General features: G+C 30.2%; 1 protein-coding gene across 4 annotated transcripts; it reads left to right on the top strand.

Moving 5' to 3' along the window:
* The first annotated feature begins 11,223 nt into the window (after positions 1-11,223).
* On the top strand, positions 11,224-19,866 carry LOC111282787 (protein argonaute 1-like). Of its 4 annotated transcripts, none has more exons than XM_022871036.2 (23): positions 11,224-11,576; positions 11,822-11,869; positions 12,070-12,725; positions 12,810-13,018; positions 13,391-13,540; positions 13,637-13,770; positions 13,915-14,024; positions 14,325-14,431; positions 14,744-14,882; positions 14,953-15,069; positions 15,499-15,606; positions 15,723-15,794; positions 16,745-16,867; positions 16,986-17,151; positions 17,234-17,493; positions 17,605-17,747; positions 17,845-17,907; positions 17,993-18,056; positions 18,167-18,302; positions 18,386-18,459; positions 18,575-18,669; positions 19,235-19,266; positions 19,426-19,866. In XM_022871036.2, exons 3-23 carry the CDS (start codon positions 12,078-12,080, stop codon positions 19,647-19,649), a joined length of 3,174 nt encoding a protein of 1,057 aa, XP_022726771.1. In that variant the 5' UTR covers positions 11,224-11,576; positions 11,822-11,869; positions 12,070-12,077; the 3' UTR covers positions 19,650-19,866. The 4 variants fall into 4 exon arrangements, with proteins under 4 accessions (XP_022726771.1, XP_022726763.1, XP_022726789.1 ...); XM_022871028.2 differs by having other exon boundaries at positions 11,224-11,585; XM_022871054.2 differs by lacking the exon at positions 11,822-11,869.
* Positions 19,867-20,868: the final 1,002 nt, after the last annotated feature.

Below are 20,868 nucleotides of genomic sequence, written 5' to 3'. Positions count from 1 at the left end.
CATAATCTCTATTTTATTTAGTTTAATGCAAGCTAACTGTTTTCTCTTAACTCTCTTAGGTAACGTTGTTTACTTTCTTAAAGCATTCAGTTCACAGTTTACTTTTGCAAATCTGTTTTCTTTTACTTTGTTCCATTTTGTTTTACTTAAAGCATTATGTTTTACCTTTTAATATTGCAAACACTTGTGTTCTTTGGCTAACTTCCATTTTCTTGTTAAACCATTTGATTCTATTAAAATTCTCGTTATTTCAAATATGTTTTCCTTTTTTTTATTCAATCAGCCTACACCATTGCTAACAAGATTCCTATTTTGTTTAGCTTGGTTCTATTAGCTTTTACATTATTAAGTCTTAATTTGTTCTTTTCCTTATTCCAAACATTCAGCCATCTAGATATAGAGTTAAAAGGCATACCTTCAATACTTGACCTAGCGCCATCATATAGTCATTGCAAGATCGATAACCTTATTGACACTTTATTACTTGATAGCAACCTATGCACTTGTAGCCTAATAAAATGTAGTAATCAAGCACAACCATGTGCTAGTCTCAACAACTTTATTAATATCCTCTTATTAATAAAACATTGACTAGGAACAATTTTGGAATATATAGCTTTTATGCAATAATGATCTCTTAATTACAATATCATTGTAATTCATTTGCAAAGCTTTATTTATATTCTAAGGACTTTATCATATAAGCATCAATATTAAAATATATGTATACAAGCTTAATGATAAAGAAATAAGACATTATAAGATATCAAATATCAAAGTAATACAAATATGACAATATCTTAGCCAAAATATGATTCAGCTTGAAGAGCAAATACCAACAAACTACCTAAAGGTAGTTTCATTAAAAAAAATAAATTGTCTTTTACAATTGCCAAGAAATAAAGGTCCAACCACCCATTATGGGAGGAACTGATGCTTACTAGTTATTACATAAATTATTAGTTATTAGTTATTAGTTATTAGTTATTACATAAACTATAGCATACTTACTAGAGGAAAGAACTTTTTGTTTTTAAAAATAAATATGTTATTACGTAGGCATAGAAAAATATTATGAAACATGTTCCATAAGAAAAATTGAATTGAAAAAAAAAAAACGTAGAGGAAAAATCTTAAAATTAAGTATATATGTAGCATTGAATGCATACCGTTATAGGCTTAAAACCATTGGATAATTATTCGATGATATATATATATATATATTAGTGTTACATCTCACAAATTGTTGAGTTTTCTATATCAGTTTTTAATATTATTGTTTTAACAATTTTGATTGGAATTAAACATTCATGAAAAATACTATTTGTAATTTATAAATTTATATTATAAATATTATGCTCAAATAAGTACTATAGTAAGGAAAAGTTCATGCAATTATGTAATTCAGTAGAAAATGTAGTATAATTAAATAGTACTATTTCAATAATTAAATTAAAGTTGTTGTCCAAAGAAGAATAATCTTTTTAGTAATTTGATATTCAAGAATGCAATTACAAGATAGATTATGGTTGCACATATTCAACTTTCTATATTTGTCAAATTACAATACAAAAGAAGAAAAAATTGTATTAGTAAGGTTAGATTGCATCTAAAAAGGTTTGTAATACATATTTTTTGTATGTAGAATTTGTGTTCAAGAATGAAAATTGCATTATATTACCTTTCATTCCAAGCTAGTATCATAGGTTCTTTCCCTACTTTGTTTATGATAAAAACTAATACGATGATCATGTGTGTTTATACTATTTAATGAATATGTTAAACTTAAATTACATTAAACACTAAGTATATTCATCTATAATTAATTGGATTCATGAATGATTAAATTCATGAATAGTTAGATTTATCCAATTTGAATTTGGTTCATAATAAATAAATAGTAAATATGAATCTAGATTCAAAATTTAAATGACACAAAACACAAAATACATTTATCCACAAGTAATTGAGTTTATGAATATTATAAATTCATGAATGCCTAAGTTTATGAATAGTCAAAGTACATTTATCCATAGTTAATTAGGTTCATTAGTACCATATATTCATGAATGATTAAGTTCATAAATATTAAAATATAATAGCTATGAATGTCTCGACTCAAATTTTAAATGATACAAAATACGAAATACATGTATTCACAATTAATTGAATTCATAAATACAATAGATTAATTAATGCCTAATGAAGCTATCATGGCAAATGACATATGCTTATATGGTAGTGTTCAGTTGGCACAATATTAGAAACAAGGGTTGAAAATATATGTAAGATATATATATATATATATATAAACATAAAGCAATACTTCAAAATATATATTATGTATAAATTTTTCTTTCAAATGTCATAAATTTAGGCATTATCTTCTTTTTTTTTTGTTTAAAAATATATTTGATTATTGTACTTGACATTTGAATTATGTAAGGAATATCACAAATTTAAAAATTTTCCTATATAACATGAAGATAAATTGTCTACGTAGACGTTCATGTAAACATATCTTATCATTGTATCTTGTACATGTATAAAAAATGAAATGAAAAGAATTAATTAATTATTGTAAAAAATTCCTAACATATAATAATAGATCATAGTTAAATTAATGGCGATAAAAAGGACATGCTTGATTTTGAAGTTACAAAAACTATATTTTTAAGTTTCAAATATAAAGACTTGCCCTTTAATTGAATTTAAAAAATACAAATAAATAAACTAGCTTTAAACTTGTGTGATGAATGAATGGTGGTTTTATTTTATTTTATTAATTTGTTATATAAATATTTATAAAAACCAATAAAGATATGATTATGAATTTAATGAAAAAAACATTTTAGCATTAAGTTTGAGAGTCTTTAATTTGATTTATGTACTTTTAAAAAAATTATTTTATATAGTGAGTAATAAATGAAATAAATATGTACTTTTTATTAATAAATTATTCATTTTTCAAGTTCTATTCATGGGTTTTTATTAGTAAATTATCTATCATATTTTAATTCACAAAATGGGATTGGTATTATAGAATTGAGAATTTCACAATAAGGACTTAATTAAAAGGTTTAATTATAAGATTATAAATGTAATTTTACAATATAAGGCATTTAACCTAGTTTTGTAAAAATACATTTTTAACTACCCCAAGCAATATGCATTACTGATTTTTGACAAATAGGAAACAAAACGAGAAACTTGCTTCAAGCCAAGGCTAACTATAAGGGTTTGGTGCCATGGTCACAACTTGCTTTCCTCTAAAAAGAAATATTATTTTTTGCTTTCTTATGTTCTTGAATTGCCAACTTCTAGTTGTGATTGTCACAAGTAAATGGGAGGATTTTGAATCCTAAACTACAAGCATAGTATTCAACTAAACACAATCCCATCCTTAATGAAGGTGTCAATTTGTCATCTTTATTGATTACTATTAGAGGTCGAACACTTGAACATCTTTGGTTTGCTACATCCAAGCCTTGGTGTACAAGATTATAATAGAGAAAGTTAAGTTTCAATTTGGTAATTTCTAAAACCTCTTATGTATTGAACATATGACAACTTTTTTTCGTGATTATTCATCATGTAGATTTAGTATATGCATGATAATTCTAAATTAAAGATATAATTCAACACTTAGTTTCTTTAGGATTGTATCATTTAGAATTTAATGTTAGGTTTTATTTTTGTGTTTCATTGTGGATGATTAGTTAATTGATTCTACTTCTTCATGTATTTCATATAGAAGTATGTCTAGGTTTTAACTCAAGCATGTTACAATGCCACGAAACACTTAATAATTTAATGTCATATTGCAGACAAACATCTATTATTCATGTTTTGTTTTGATTATTTGTTGTCATGTGCTTTACTTTGAATTTTTTATTCAAGTTATGAATTATTGTTTGTTTCCATCATATCATCTATAATGATAAAAGGATCATCCAATACTACTAGCCCCCAATATCTTTTCAAATACATACGTGACAACATGGGACAAATCATAGCTATATGTTTGCATTTAAATGAGTAATGAGGTGTGCCCTTTGAATTGAAAGCATGATGATATCATATCTGAAATGGAATAGTAGAGGTTGGGTTATCCCAATTAAGGTTAAAAGCTTTGATTCCTCCTAATCTCCTATCCAAATCTCCTAACCATATTTTCTTGTAAAGATGAGTAGTACCTTTTTAGGTGAGATGGGATCTAAAAAGAGGTGAATTGGATTTTTCTAAATTTTTTTCAAACAATAATTTCAAGATAATTGAATGAGGAATTAAGTTAATAAGCACTTTTGATGAAATATGATGCAATCAATAACAATTAATGAACCTAGAATCAAATATAAATAACAATAAATGTAAGGAGATAAGGATAAAGAAATCAAACACATTTATTTATAGAGGTTCTATCCTTCTCTACAAAGCACCTACGTCCTCTTTTCTTAGTTGTCCACACTAAGGCTTCAATCCATTAATTGAAAAAAAACTCTACAAGATACAAACCTATCTTGTACTAAATCTCTATATTTTTTTTTAAAACTTAGATAGTAACCTCTACCCTTATAATATCAAGATAATACCTCACTTCTTGCTTACAAGATAACCCAAATAATTTTTGCAAAGTAAAATACCTCTTAAGATAGAGTGTTTGCCTAATGACGTATAAAGAAATTTAATGAATGAACAACAACAATGATTTGGATACAACATATACAAAGATATAGACTTTAAAGCTCTAAAACTCTTGATTTCTTTGGAAGAATGAATATATGACTTGTTTAATCTTGCTCTCTTAATTCATCAACCTCCTTGGTGTGTTGGAATGCCTAATATATAGAGGAAATAAGGAACTAGCCATTGAGAAATGATTTGGAGTTAAAAATACCCATTGAAACTTGAAAAACTAACCATTTGGAGCATTTCTAGGCATAGGGGATCGATTGAGTTAGTTAAAATTTTAACAAATTCATGCGTAAAAAGTCACAACCAATCGATCCATACATGATACCAATCGATCCCTTTTTTGGTGATCGATCCTCTAGTTTGGATGATTGATCCATTTTCAAAGTTTGGAACCAAATTTTCATTATGTGTAAAAAACCAATTGATCTTTTCATGAAAGGATCAATCTTGTCTTTAAAAATCTTGAACCAATCAATCCATACAAGAAAGTAATCGACTGGTTCAGCCAAGGGATCAATCTAGTCAAGTTGGTTGGTTGTTTCCTGTTTTGCACTCCACTCAGTAATTTGATCATATCTTGAGTTATACAATTCCAAATCAAAAATTATTTGAAAATTTTAAAGCTAGACTTAAAGGGCTTTCTATCCATATAAAATTGAAATATTAAAACTTTGTGAATTAATATAGAAAAATAAAGCAAGTTCAATGTTGGAAAACTTTGTTCTTATAAAACAACTTTCTCAAGTTAATCTATTTCTCAAAGCCAATATTATCAAAATTGTATTGAGTCCAACATGAATACGTTCACTTTGAAAACAACAATTGGACTTTCATTTAAACTCAAATAAATAATGTTTAAAGATACTTTTCATTTGAAAAATGAAAAAACATATAGAAGGTTTGTTTAAACTTTGAAAATCATATTATTTATTTAGTACCAAAATAATAAAACTTAAGAACTTGTACTAAATAAATCTTTTTCAAAATCTTGATCAAGCTTATTTTGCTTAATGTTTGGTCATTTTAAAATAAAGATCAATTTTGTGCTAACAATGAGACTAGTAGCCTTAAAGCCTATAGTTAGTGATTGGTTTCTAACATAAAACTAGGTGGCCATTCCAAAACCATACTAATGCCAAACAAAAGCAATAAGGGTGAAACCCATCCCACATATAGCCTAATTTGATTAAGAGTTAAGATAACTTAATAATCAAGATTGTAACTTAATGTAACTTAATCATCAAGTTGTTGCTGATTATTAACTTGATGATCAAGGTTTCTAATTTGACAAAGTTGTTGGACAAGATTTGAAAATTATGTATTCTTGATTATAAAGAACATGGTTGTTTTGATTTGAATTGAAGTTGTTTTAACTTTGTAACTTGGAAACATATTTAAACGTTACTTTTAAGGATTGAGAACCTAGCTAAAGTCATCTTAAGGGTTGCATGAGATGCCAAAAATGTTACAACTTAGAATTTGTCTAAGGCAAAAAAAGAAAAAAAAGAGAAATTTGTCATTGCAAACCCAAAAGCTTCTTCTTTTTATGGTATATTAAGGATTCTTAATGATTTAGAACTCCTAAAAGGTTTAAAACTTCTAAAACTAGATTAGATTAAAAATCTTATAAAGATTTATAATCCTAAATTGTTTAGGGCTTACAACTACAATGTGAAAAAAATTCTAATTGGACTAGGAAACATAAATAGTTTAATTAAACAGATGTATTAATTCAAATATTTTTTGATCTGACATTTTTATAATATCAAAAGATGATATGTTACGATTATTAGGATTAATTTTTTAAAAGATTTCAAAATCATTTACTTACCTTAAGAAAAAGTTGATCTCTTCTTGTTTTTGTACCATTCAAGTAATAATCTCCTAAAGATGTTTATGGTTATTAGCAAACAATTTTCTTAGTGCATTGAAAATTTACCCCATGATTGTATATTGGTTGAGAATTGTCTATATAAAATTTAAGAGGAGTTTTAGTTGGTTCACCTAACCTAAGGAGAAGTTGAAATTATGTGCAATAGTAGTGCTATACATAACATGCATCCTTAATATGATTTTTTATTTGGTTAACCCTACCTTACTAAAGTGGATTTCTAAACACAACTATTCTTACTAAATAATTAAGGCATTCAATAACTTGTTCATTAAGATTTCTATGAAAAACTACTTGATAATCAAGGTTGAAAGTTTTGAGAACTTGTTCACCAAAATTCTAAGATTTGTTTTCATGATCATCAAGTTGAATGGACTCTTTTGACAATAACTTTAAGTAAGTATTACTTGTACTAAAACATGACCACATAGGCATTCGACGCTATGTTTAAGCATTTAGAACCCTAAATAGAATGGCTAAAATATGCACCATAAGATGCCAAGTTGAGATTACACTAGAAACCCTAAACCTAAAAGCAATAAAAACCCAAGTCGGACTAGGACTTGTGGAAACATAGAACAACTTAGGTATCTTAATATCTTAAACTATTTTATTATCCTAAATGGTTTAGGACTTGTAAAGCAATTATTTTCTTACAAAATTTTTCTAATTAAAAAAATGACAAAAAATAAAAAGAAAACAAAAAAAAAAGTGCAAAAAAAAAAAACCAAATGAAAGTGCCATATGGACACTTCATTTGGCCATTTATGTTTTCAAACGTAATTAGGAAATATTAAAATAGGTAATTTATAAATATAACAAAAAGTAAAAAAGATGAAATTAAAAAAAAATAAAAAGGAAAAAAGTAAGAAAAATGAAAAAAAAATTAAAATGAAGGTGCCACGTGCACACCTTGCATTTAAAGATAATAACGGGTCAGATTGAGTAGATTTAGGCTCAGTCCAACATCGACCCAACTCTTTAGTAATTGCCCTTATTGGATCGAGGTGGGTTGAAACCAATCTAATAAGATTTTACATTAACAACTTTATTAATATAATATATATACTTAAATCTAAAATTAAATAAATAATTAAATATATACTTTTATATATATTTTGAGATAAGTTAAGGCAAAGGATCCTAAACCTACTTTTGATCAACTCCATTTAAAAAAAAAAAAAAAAAACCTAATTTGCTCCAATTGGATCTCAATTTTAAAAAAATCACTATTATCAGATTTGGGCAAATCAAAATTCATCAGATACATATTGTCTAGCCATTCTTATTTATGGACTTTTTTTTGTAAAATTTATTTAATTAAAAAACACATAAAAAATAAAAAAAAATAAAAAAAATAGAATGTCATGTGAACACCTCTATTGGCCTATTTTTCATAAAACTTATCTAATTTAAAAACAAAAAAAAATTTAAAAATCAAAGAAACGGAGCAACCTAGACCCATTTTCAACTCGATCACAATTTAAAAAATACCACCTACCCTAATCCAATCTTGATTTTAAAAAAAATAATCCTAATGGATCAGAGCACGTTGAAACTTATCAAAAATAAATTATTTTCTCATCCTTACCCACATTACCTTATTTTTTTTTATAAAATTTATCTATTTAAAAAAATAAAAAAAAACTAAAAAACAAAGGACATAGAAAAAAAAGCCATATGGGGGCTACCCTGAGGGCACCTCTATTCGCATCATTTTCTTACAAAATTTTATATATAGATTTAAAAAAAAAACAAATGGTAAGAAAAACAAAAAAGAAAACAAAAACTAAAAAAGAAAAGATTGAAAAAAAGAGAAAAAATTTGGGTACCACATTGACATTTTCATATGTATTTTTTCTTAAAAAATTATATAATTCAAAAATAAAAAAGAAATGACAAAAAATTAAAAAATAATAATAAAAAATTCAAATAAACCCCACACAATGTTTCTTAAAAAATAAAAATAAAAATATTTATTAAATATAAAAATAGAAAAATAGAAAAACGAAAAGAAAATGAAAGAAAAAGGAAAAAAAAAAAAAGGAAAGATCACGGGATGTGCCATGCGAGATAAAAATAAGTAAATTTATTATATAGATTTAAAAAATAAAAATGTAAAAAAATTTTAAAAAACAAAAAAGGATAAAAAAATATTAAATCTAAATGTGATATCGACACTCTCATTATATCATTTTTTTAAAAAATCAAATTAAAAAAAAGAAGCAAAAGTTGTTTTGAAATTAGTAATATTAAATTCAAATATTAGTAATATTTATTAAATATTAAAAAAGGAAAAAGGAAAGAAATGTAAATAGAAAAAAAAAGATAAAAAGAAAAAGAGAAAAAAATAAATGATTTGAAACATGACATACCTTTGATATCAAATATGTTGGACAAAAAAGAATTTAAAATCTTAAAAAATGTTTATTAAATAAATAAATAGGAAAATAATTAAAAAAAAAGAAAAAAAGTAAACTTATTTTATACACTTATGAGGCATTTGGTTCGCGAATTCGTATATTTTAAGAGAAAAAGTAATTTAAAGAAAAGTGATATTGAAAGAGAATATGTGATTCTTGAGTTTTTATGAACTTAAAGAATATAAGATTTTTGTGTTTGGTTCACGCAAATGTAAAATTATCTAATAAAATTTTTACTATTCTATCTTTGATAATATGTGAATAATACGTGATATTCATAATACTGAAATATTATATTTTCAACAAACTTTATGTTTTCTATCTTAGGAATGTTCTCTGTTGAATTCTAAAAAATATATTTTTTATATTTTTAATAAAAGCTACGCTTTCTATTTTAGAAGATTCATCTTTGTTAAATTCTAAAAACTATATTTTTTATATTATCAGCAAAGACTGTGTTTTTATTTTAAAAATGCCATCTTTTTAACAAAAGACTATTTTTTTTTTATCTTAGAAATGTTATCTTTTCAACAAAAACTATTTTCTCTTTTTGAAACATCATCTTTGCTGAATTCTAAAAAATATTTTTTTTTCATGTTTTTGTTCAAAAATTGAGTTTTCTATCTTATAAGCTTCATTTTTGTTGAATTTTGAAAAATAATTTTTTTTTCATATTTTCAACAAAAAAATTGTATATTCTATCTTGGAAAATATTATTTTTTATAATTAACAATATTTCATATGTTAAAAACATAATGTTTTTGAAATTATAAAAAAAAATTAAAATTCATATTTTTCAAAAATCAACTACGTTTTTATTTTAAAAATGTTATTTCCATGATAATTAATTTTCATAATATATTATAACATATAATTATATTTCTAACATAACAACGTTGTGTAAATGAAAAAAATTGGCTTTGTGTGAAGAATAGGTCTCTATTTATCATGTAATTATATTGATTCTTAAGGCTAAAATAGATGGTAAATTATTATTGAGGGCAAAAAAGAGATAAATTTTTCATTCTGCCAAGAATTTTAAAAAAACCTAAAAAAAAAGTAGATTGAATTTTTGATTCAGCATTATTATCTTCCTTTTTTGATATTATTGAAAATTTTATAAAGCTTCGAGAATCATAAACCATGAATCAAAGTAAAGAATCAAATTATGAAAAGTAAGATTCGGACTAGTAGTCTCACTCTCTTCGAACCAAATATTTTTTAGTATCAAGTGGGTCTCACACAAAAAAAATTATTAAAAATTTTAAAAAAGAAAAAGAAAATGGTAAAAAATGAAAAAACTTAGTATAAAATGGGTCCAAGCTCTAAAAAATTTAAATCTTCAAAAAATATTTATAAATTAAAAAAAGGATAAAAATTAAAAACATGGAAAAGTAAAAAAAAAAGAAAAAGAAAGATTACCATGTGGCACCTTTTAGAAAAAGATGGTGTATGCCGTACATAAATAAAATTTAATAGTTAGATATGTTAGAAGCTAGTTTATACGTATAACATATTTAAATTTAATTTTTTGCAACTTTTAGTTAAGTGTTCTATCAAAATATATTATTTTGGTATGATAGGTTCATAAGGTAATTTCATAATAATTACTACTTTTATTTTGTATACATTTTAAACATGTGTAATTGTATAAGAAAATAGCTTCACTTATATTCACAATTTATCTTTTTCGTTATAGAAAGCAATTTAATAAAAGATGTCATTAAACAACTTATATAATAGGTAAATTAAACACAAAAATTTTATATGCAGGCCATTTGATCTAAATACATGTATAACATATTATTGAAAAGGCAAATTGATAATCTTATAAAAAATCCTATCACCAAGGATCCTTATAAAAATCCTATTACCAAAGATAATGTAAAAATTTTCGAACCAACCCCTTAATAATGATATAGAACATAAACAAATAAATAGGTAAGGAAAGAAAAATGTAACCCGACGAGTTAGGGATAAAGCAAACTGAGAACGGAAAGGCAAGTTGGAAATTGAGGGGAGTTGAAAGTGAAAAGGACGCGTGGCAAAAGAGTATGGGCTCAAGATGCCACATAAGAATCTGGTGGGCAAAGAAGAGCAAGCGACTAGGGATACAGCAGTCATTTTAAACACCCTGCACTTTTTTAATTTTTTTATTTTCTAATGATAGGCATAGTTGATTGTCATTTATGAAAAAGAAAAAAGAAAAAGCTCATCCATCAGAACGTCACATGTCTTTGTTAGGAGAGGAGGAGAGCGCCGAGTGGGGAGCGCAGAAGGCTGTGGGTTTGAGGGTTGGGGTCCTTTGCTTAGGCCTGTGGCTTTAGGCTGTCGGGGTTTTTATAGTTACTTTTTAACACTTAAGCCGTATATATTATTGCGCTTCCTGTATCCTCGCTCATGTAGACATGTTATAGCAGCAAAACGAGTGTACTGTTAGTTTTTTCTCTACCGGAAAAGGAAGTTATTGGAGACTGGAGGAGTGGAGTGAGTGGTACTTTATTTTATATTAAACAAATTTGCAATAAATATACGAGGATAATCGGTTTTCCGGCGGCGGTTCTCAGGTGAAACTTGTACGCCTTTTAACTTTTCTTCTTCTTTTTGAGGGATCTGGTTTCTTTGGCTTAGCTTCTGTTGCTTTTTCTCCCTTTTTACGCGGATCTTTCTTTACTAGCTTGTTTTTTCTCTACAATTTCTTAGATCTTCTTTATCTGCTTTCGCTCACTAGATCTCGTCAATTTTTCATGCTATTATCGTTATATATGTTAGGGTTTCTTTTTCTGTTTCTAACTTTATTATGCTATGTTAGGGTGGTTGATGCTAGGGCTTCCAATTTTCCTCATTTGATTTGGTATAAGTATGTATTTTTTCTTCTCTGCAAATTAGAATTACTCAATGTTTTATTATTTTTGTGGAAAACGCTATTTAAAATTTAAATGAAGGAGCAAAATCTTTTAGTTTTGATAAAAAACGCTTGCTGCTGTACCAATTGCTGTATCCCTTTGTCCTTGCTGTATATGATATGAGTTTACTTGTTGCTCTTCTATCCTGTTACAGTTACCATCATGGTTAGGAAGAAGAGAACTGATGTTCCTTCTGCTGGAGGTGAGAGCTCTCAGTCCCATGATACTGGTGTTGGCAGTGGTCAAGGACCCCAACCTCCTCAACAACGAGGAGGATACTCGGGTGGAAGAGGCTGGGTTCCACAGTCCCAGCAAGCAGGTTGGGGAGGTGACAGTGGTGTTGGTGGTCGGGGTCGTGGTATGTCACGACAGCAGTATGCTGGAGGATCCCCTGAGTTCCAAGGTAGAGGAAGGGGAGGGCCTATCCAGCAAGGAAGTCGAGGGGGCTATGGCAGCGGTCGAGGTGGTGGTGCCCGTGGAGGAGGACCTTTGCCCGGTGGACCATCCCGACCACCTAATCCCGAGCTGCACCAAGCAACCCAACCTTTTCAAGCTGCTGTGACGCCACAGCCTGCTCCATCAGAGGCAGGTTCATCATTCAGACCACTTGAGCATGCACCATTGGCAGAGCAGCTTCAGCAGCTTTCCATCCAGCAGGAAGTCGGCCAAGCAATTCAGCCTGTCCCTCCCTCAAGCAAGTCAGTGAGGTTTCCGCTTCGGCCTGGAAAGGGTTGTACTGGCACAAAGTGTATAGTTAAGGCTAATCATTTCTTTGCTGAGCTGCCAGATAAAGATTTGCACCAGTACGATGTGAGTTTTCTTGTCATCAGTGTTTTCTATGTTCGGTTTTGCCTTTATTTGCAGGTTCTTGATTGCTAGTGTAAATGGAAATAGGTTACTATAACACCAGAGGTCGCATCACGAGGAGTCAACCGGGCTGTGATGCAGCAGCTGGTGAAATTATACCAAGAATCACATCTTGGAAAGCGCCTTCCAGCTTATGATGGCCGAAAGAGTCTTTACACTGCTGGTCCTCTCCCTTTTGTGTCAAAGGAGTTTAAGATCACCCTTATTGATGATGACGATGGGTCAGGAATGCAAAGGTTGTTGCTTGCTTTCTCGTTTTCAATCAACATTCTTATGCACTGATGTGTTTATTTGTTGTTATGTCACTTCTTTTTTGTTCCCCCTAGAAATTAAGAAAGAAAATGGATGAAAATTTATATCCCTTTCACCTCAGTTATAAGATCTAAGATTACAAATTTGAAATGTTTGTTCTGGCTTTGAAATGCTAAATTTTGCTTTCTCTATGATTTAAACTGGTTCTAATTGCCTACTGAGTGGCCATTACCTTCTTAATCTTCCTCTCGAATATTATTGATGCAGAAGAACATAAAAGGAAAAAGCTCAAATGAAATGAGGCATTGACTTTTTTTTTTTTAATTTTATTCATCTCTTATATATTCTTGATGCAGAAGAGAGCGTGAATTTAAAGTTGTGATCAAATTGGCTGCACGTGCTGATCTGCACCATCTTGGACTCTTCTTGCAAGGGAAGCAAGCTGATGCACCTCAGGAAGCTCTTCAGGTTCTTGACATTGTTCTTCGTGAATTACCTACTACTAGGTACTGCTTTTTGGTTCTTCCCTTTGCATATATGTTTCCACACTGCTACCACTTTTGAAATTTGATGTGTGAGAGACTAATGGTAATTGATTATAGGTACTGTCCTGTTGGCCGCTCATTTTATTCCCCTGACCTGGGGAGAAGGCAGCCTTTGGGTGAGGGATTAGAAAGTTGGCGTGGTTTTTACCAAAGCATTCGTCCAACACAGATGGGACTGTCACTGAATATTGGTATTGTGTATGAGAGGCTATCATTTTCCTTTTTGTTGGTCTATTTTGCATTCCTAGGTGGTTAATGCATGTGTTGTTCTGTGTGAATTTGATCCTGTGCGTTTATCTAGCATTATATTCTGGTGACAATTATCTGTTGGACAGATATGTCTTCAACTGCTTTCATTGAGCCATTGCCAGTTATTGATTTTGTAACACAATTGCTAAATCGGGATGTTTCTTCTAGACCACTATCCGATGCTGATCGTGTTAAGGTTAGATTTTCTTAAGTTTCTTTCTGATTGGAAATTATATTTAGCAAGCAATTTGGCATCCTTGCTGTTTATTCTTTCTTATTCATAAAATCAGCTAATTTCTTACATCTATTATTAGGAAATGAGTATCATTTCTTTTGTGTCAGCAGAAGAAAAAGTCTGCTAGGCAATGATATGTGCTCTCTTTCTATTGTTTTAGCCATTCTTTCTATGTCACTTAATTTTTTTCCTTATTTATTCCTGAATATTACTTATAGTAATTTGTCTCCATGGTTGTTGTATTTGTTTTTGTATAAATAGATAAAAAAGGCTCTTAGAGGAGTCAAAGTGGAAGTTACACACCGTGGAAACATGCGGAGAAAATATCGTATATCTGGTTTAACATCACAAGCAACTAGAGAGCTAACGTGAGTATTACATATTCTGTGATGTAATGTCTTTTTTGAGATTCTATCCACTTAAAATAAATTGTGTGAATTTTTTGTTTCACATTTAAGTATAGAAAAAGCGTTTCATTTGTTTCAAGTGAATAGATTATCTTTAAAAAGAATGGAGCAAGGATAATCACATAAATGTTGTTGAAGATAAAAAATTTTTTCGATCTTTCTGCTTTTTAAACATAGGCCAACAATATTAGGGCAGATGATCTATATGTTTGGTTTCCTGGTTACATCACGATGTGGCATGGAACTTCTCTAACAATCCTTATTGTTTTATAGTTTTCCTGTGGATGAAAGAGGTACAATGAAATCTGTTGTGGAGTACTTTTCTGAAACTTATGGTTTCATCATTCAACACACGCAATGGCCATGTCTACAAGTTGGAAATCAGCAGAGACCAAATTATTTGCCTATGGAGGTAAAGTATGCTCTATAGTCCTTTCAATTGGTAATTGGATATGCATGCTAATGAGCTGTGATACATGTAGGTATGCAAGATTGTTGAGGGTCAGAGGTATTCCAAGAGATTGAATGAGAGACAGATCACTGCTTTGCTGAAGGTTACCTGCCAGCGTCCTCAGGAAAGAGAGTTTGATATTATGAAGGTCTGACTTTTTTGCCCATGTTACTAACAATCTTTTGCTTTTTCACAGGAGTCTCACATTTTTTAAATTGATATAATTTGTTACACAATATTTTTTTGTTTCTTTTGATGGGTTGATATTTGATGTAATAGTCTTCTATACTTTTTGCCTTAAAGTTATGTAAGTGTTCTCCTTTTTCTTTTTATCTGCGGATCACACATGGACAAATTGCCTTGTAAAGATGGTATTAATTGTGCTTGCCAACATGTTATATCTAGGTAAAAATATTAAATGAGGACTGATTTGGTACCCATTTCAAAAGTACCTTTGGATCTAAAAGTCTACAACATATTTGTGGCTCTTGTTGTGAACATTTTAATCAAGACAAAATTGTCCAGTTAGTTTCTGATTTGTTACTGTTGGGCTGATTTATTATACTTCCTTCTATAGACGGTACAACACAATGCTTACCATAAGGACCGGTATGCAAAGGAATTTGGAATTAAAATTAGTGAGACGCTTGCTTCAGTTGAAGCGCGCATTTTGCCTGCTCCATGGGTAGGTTATCAATTTAATCATATTCTTGTTTGTTAGATTTATCAATTTATCATATTTATTAATTCCCTCAGTGACCGGATTTTGATTTGTGATTGTAATATCTGTTTTATTTGTAGCTTAAATATCATGATACTGGTAGAGAGAAGGATTGCCTGCCTCAAGTCGGGCAGTGGAACATGATGAATAAGGTATATCTTGCTGTCTATACTGTTTTAATGCTAGAGCATACATTGTGTGATGTTGAGCAGGATTTCTGCAATATATCTGTATTTGTGCTCTCATTATGTATTTGGTCTTAATCATACTATTCACAATCACTATGTGGGTGAAATAGATAAATAATTTGATTGTCTAGATAAATATGAAAAGAAAAAAATTTGTCATCTTAAAATATAAATGGGAAAGGGTGTTGGAAGACTGAGGAAATGCTGTATTCATTTCCGGAATTGAAGGGTGAATTTGGTCAGGAAAGATGCCATGAACATTGTTTGATTTTAGTTCAGAGAACATTTGTAACTTTACACTATATGCTGTGTAACTTTACATAGCAATTGTAGACATATTTGTGGAAAGAAGAGAGCAAGGAGAAAAATTAAGAGTAGGTTTATGTTGTAGTATGTATTCTGTGAACGTTAAAACTAAATTTGTTAAGTTTAGGCTTATAAAACTAGTCAAATTGAACTTCAAAAGTTAGTTGAAAGTGATGACGTTGGGGACTGACTCACTCCATTATATATGATTATTTTGATTTCAGGTTGGTGAATTAGTTGACTTCATTATATATTATTTTTTATTTTAGGTTGGTGAACCAGGGATGGGGTTTAGAAGGATCCATAGACCCCAATTAGAAACTGCCATAAAATTTTGTAATTTATAGTAGTTTTGCAAAGAGTGCTATCTGTCATGTGTTATCTATATTTTTGTGTCTGTCCTTTGTTAACTATTTGTCCACAATCTATTGCCATTAACATTTTAATTTCGCATTCCATCCACGTAAACAATTGCTTTGTTCCATATGCATATGCAATTGGATGAACGATATTCTGGCAGGTGCTTGAAGTTCATCTTTTCTGCTTGGAATGATTGAATGTGAAAATTTTCTTGGTACATTTTCTGATTTCGAATTATTTAATTGCAGAAAATGGTTAATGGTGGGACTGTAAACAACTGGATCTGCATAAATTTTTCTCGGCAAGTCCAAGATACCGTGGCACAAGGGTTTTGTTATGAACTTGCAAAGATGTGTTATATCTCTGGCATGGTAAGGGAGTCGCAGTAATCTGACATTAGTCTGTCTTTGTGATCTCGGTTTGGTTATGGGTGAACTATTTCTTTTTTAATAGGATTTCTGTGAACATTGATATTTGTGTTAATTGCAGGCTTTTACACCTGAACCAGTGCTTCCTCCCATTAGTTCTCGTCCTGAGCAGGTGGAGAAGGTCTTGAAAACACGATATCATGATGCCATGACTAAACTCCAGGCCAAAAACAAAGATCTTGACCTGCTTATAGTTATTCTTCCAGATAATAATGGCTCTCTTTATGGTATGATTTTCGGCATCTGAAATTTCTTGTCTCATAAAAAATGTTTCATACCATTCTTTGAAATGTTCTATTTCCTTTGCAGGTGATTTGAAAAGGATTTGTGAGACAGATCTTGGAATTGTTTCTCAGTGCTGTTTGACTAAACATGTATTCCGAATGAACAAACAATATTTGGCCAATGTGGCATTGAAGATTAATGTCAAGGTTGGAGGAAGGAATACAGTTCTTGTTGATGCGATATCACGACGAATACCTCTAGTCAGTGACCGGCCGACTATAATTTTTGGTGCTGATGTTACCCATCCTCACCCTGGGGAGGATTCAAGCCCTTCTATAGCAGCTGTATGTTTTTTAGTGCATACCTCTTTGCTTTTGATGCTTGCATTTCATTGTCTCCATAATTGGCTTCTTTGAAATTTTAATCATTAATACAATATTTAATTAAACATTCAGGTTGTTGCCTCCCAAGATTGGCCAGAGATTACGAAGTATGCTGGTCTGGTTTGTGCTCAAGCTCATCGCCAGGAGCTCATTCAAGATTTATTCAAGACATGGCAGGATCCCGTAAGGGGGACTGTGTCTGGTGGCATGATTAAGTATGGTTTTCTCCACATGTTTCTAGTTTGAACTCCTTTTATCCTTTGGCAGGTATCAACTGTAGCTTGTCTGAAAACTTTTTTTTGGGTAATGCAGGGAGCTCCTAATATCTTTCCGAAGAGCCACTGGACAGAAGCCACAGCGCATTATATTCTACAGGCATAGTCAAGCTGCTGTCTGTTTTATTCCCCCTCTTCCCTTAGTTTTACTGATTTATTTTCTATTTTCTATTTTCTATATGCAGGGATGGTGTTAGTGAAGGCCAGTTTTATCAAGTTTTATTGTATGAACTTGATGCCATACGTAAAGTAAGGCTGCCGTTTACTACATACTACCAGTAATTTGTACATCAGTTTGTAGTTTCAAACCTCTGCCTCTTCTTTACTTTTCAATTTATTGTTCACTCAATTAACCTCAGGCATGTGCCTCTTTGGAGCCAAATTATCAGCCTCCTGTTACTTTTGTTGTGGTGCAAAAGCGGCATCACACAAGGTTGTTTGCTAACAACCATAATGATCGCCATTCTGTTGATAGGAGTGGGAATATTTTGCCTGGTAAGTACCATTCAGTTGTATAATTACTATGATTTCTATATTGAACCATGATCTATTGTATTCTTCCTGCATGTATTTTTCAGGCACGGTGGTAGACTCCAAAATCTGTCATCCAACAGAGTTTGACTTCTATCTGTGCAGCCATGCTGGGATTCAGGTCATACTTGATTTGCTCCTTCATTCTATACTAGAATGTTTGGCTTTACCTCTGTTTTGATAGATTATTAGATTGCAGCTAGTGTTTCTAATTTTTTATCCACCTTGATAAGCAGGGTACAAGCCGGCCAGCTCATTACCATGTGCTATGGGATGAGAACAAGTTTACAGCTGATGCATTGCAGTCTCTTACAAACAACCTTTGCTATACGTATGTTCTTGCCTTGATCTTAATGAACTCTATATTGCCACGTTTATTTAGATGAGTGGTATCATATCATTACTCGTGAACAGTAATTCTTTTAAAATATGTTTCTAAAAAATAATTTTGTATAATATAATTTCTAAGTGTTTTTTGAAATGTAAAGTTTGAAGCATAAACAATTGAAATTTTATACTTATAATTTAGAATGAAAAATTTGTCAACTATAGTAATTCAATATAATCAATAACGCCATCAAAATACAGACTATAACACTTATCAAAAAGTGATGATACATTAATTCCTTTATCGATCTTAAATAACTTTCTATTATGTTAGAAGCAAATCTCTTTTATGAATTTTATTTAATATAATTAGAACTCTTTCTCAGCCATAATATAAATCAAACTTTTATTAATTAATAGATACAATAGAAATATAATCAATAAGGATGTCCTTTTTTGTCCAAAAAAATCTTTCTTTTTTGTTTCCTTTGAGGTGAACACTGTCTTCCTTCCAACATGGAGGAAGCAATATGAGTAAGTATCTATAATCATATTTTCTTTTATTGCAGATATGCAAGGTGCACGCGATCTGTGTCCATTGGTTAGTTCTCTTTCCTTTTCGTACCTTCTCCCAAACCCAAATGTGAATGCATGTTTGACTACTTTCAACTAGTTTCTCTTACCCTCCCCTCTCCCCCAGTTTTATTATTATTTTTTTGCTGTTATTATGATTAACACCCTAGGCACTATAAACGTGCAGTTCCACCTGCTTATTATGCTCATCTTGCTGCATTCCGAGCTCGTTTTTATATGGAACCAGAGACTTCAGACAGTGGATCTATGACCAGTGGCACAGCTGCAGGTCGTGGAGGCATGGGTGGAGGTGCAGGTGCACGAAGCACAAGAGGACCCAGTGCCAGTGCTGCTGTGAGACCTCTGCCTGCCCTCAAGGAAAATGTCAAAAGGGTTATGTTTTACTGTTAGGGGTGCTTGGTCATACTTCTGACTATTAGTTTATCGTATTTTGGACAATTTCTACTTTGTCGGGTTGGCGGAGTATATTGGATTCAACCTATCCTTTGTCAGTACCGTTTGCTTTTATTGTGTTTACTTTTGTTGACTGGTTAACAATGTTAAATTACAGACTAGGGATGCATCACTAAACATTAATTAGGTATTATCTCTATTTCATGAGCTTTAACTTTGGTCTGATAACATAGCTTGACATTTGATTAGAGTCTCTGATGGCTATAGGAGCTGCTGAATGGATTTGCTATTCCTTGTTAGAAAATTGACTGGCAAATTTCTCTTTTCTTCGTGGGTGGAATTATTCATAGGGATTTGAGTTGACATAGCTGACTGGTGTTTCCTAGACCCTCTCATCTTGCTTTGAGAGGAAAAGCTTAACTATTTGATCTCACTTAATTGAGGTGTTGATTGTAGTAGGGACTGGTGTTAGGGTATAATTGAGTAAAGTCGACATGGTTAGAAGCTTGACTTAGGAAGTTTTGGTAGTTGCTTAACTTAGATCTTTTCCTAATTGGTTTTAAAATTTATTAACACATCTTTTATTAGCTTATTAGCATTTTTATTGGCAATTAAATCAATTTTATTGTATTACTATTTGATTTTTTAATATGATATATTCATATGTTTGGTTCTCTTTTTATAATTTTTAAACTCATTATAAATGGTTCTTAACAAGGAATGGATGAATATTGATGATAGAACAAATGATGAATTCGTACAAGGGATTGATTATTTTTAAGAGTTTGCATTTGGCCAACTAGACATGGATGATAGAATTTGATGTTTTTGTAATAACTATAGAAATGTGGTTTTCAAAAAAATGATTTGAGATTAAAATTTGATATATTGAAGGATGGATTTCTCATTAATTACACCTTTTGGCATTTATATGGAGAAATAGAAGATGATTTATTAGAAGTTGGTGATGATAATTGTAGCATTTAATTTTATTTAGGTGAAATTTTGATTATTTGTGAAGCTATTAAAATTCAATTTGGTTCAAATCTAATTTTTTTTTTAATTTTGACAAGTTTTTAAAATCAACATTAGAGCCAATTTTGATTGGATGGTAGATGGTATGGTTGGGTGTATTTCGTTTTAATTATTTGCCTATCTAGTCATTTTCAAATATTAGGGAGTCTTCGGGATATCTATATGTCAATTACTTTAATCC

The sequence above is a fragment of the Durio zibethinus genome, chromosome 17 (assembly GCF_047325235.1).
Source record: "Durio zibethinus cultivar Kanyao isolate XHJ-2024 chromosome 17, ASM4732523v1, whole genome shotgun sequence".
Lineage (NCBI taxonomy): Eukaryota > Viridiplantae > Streptophyta > Magnoliopsida > Malvales > Malvaceae > Durio > Durio zibethinus.
The sequence above is the reverse complement of the archived record's forward strand: the minus strand, read 5'-3'. Positions and strand labels throughout refer to the sequence as shown.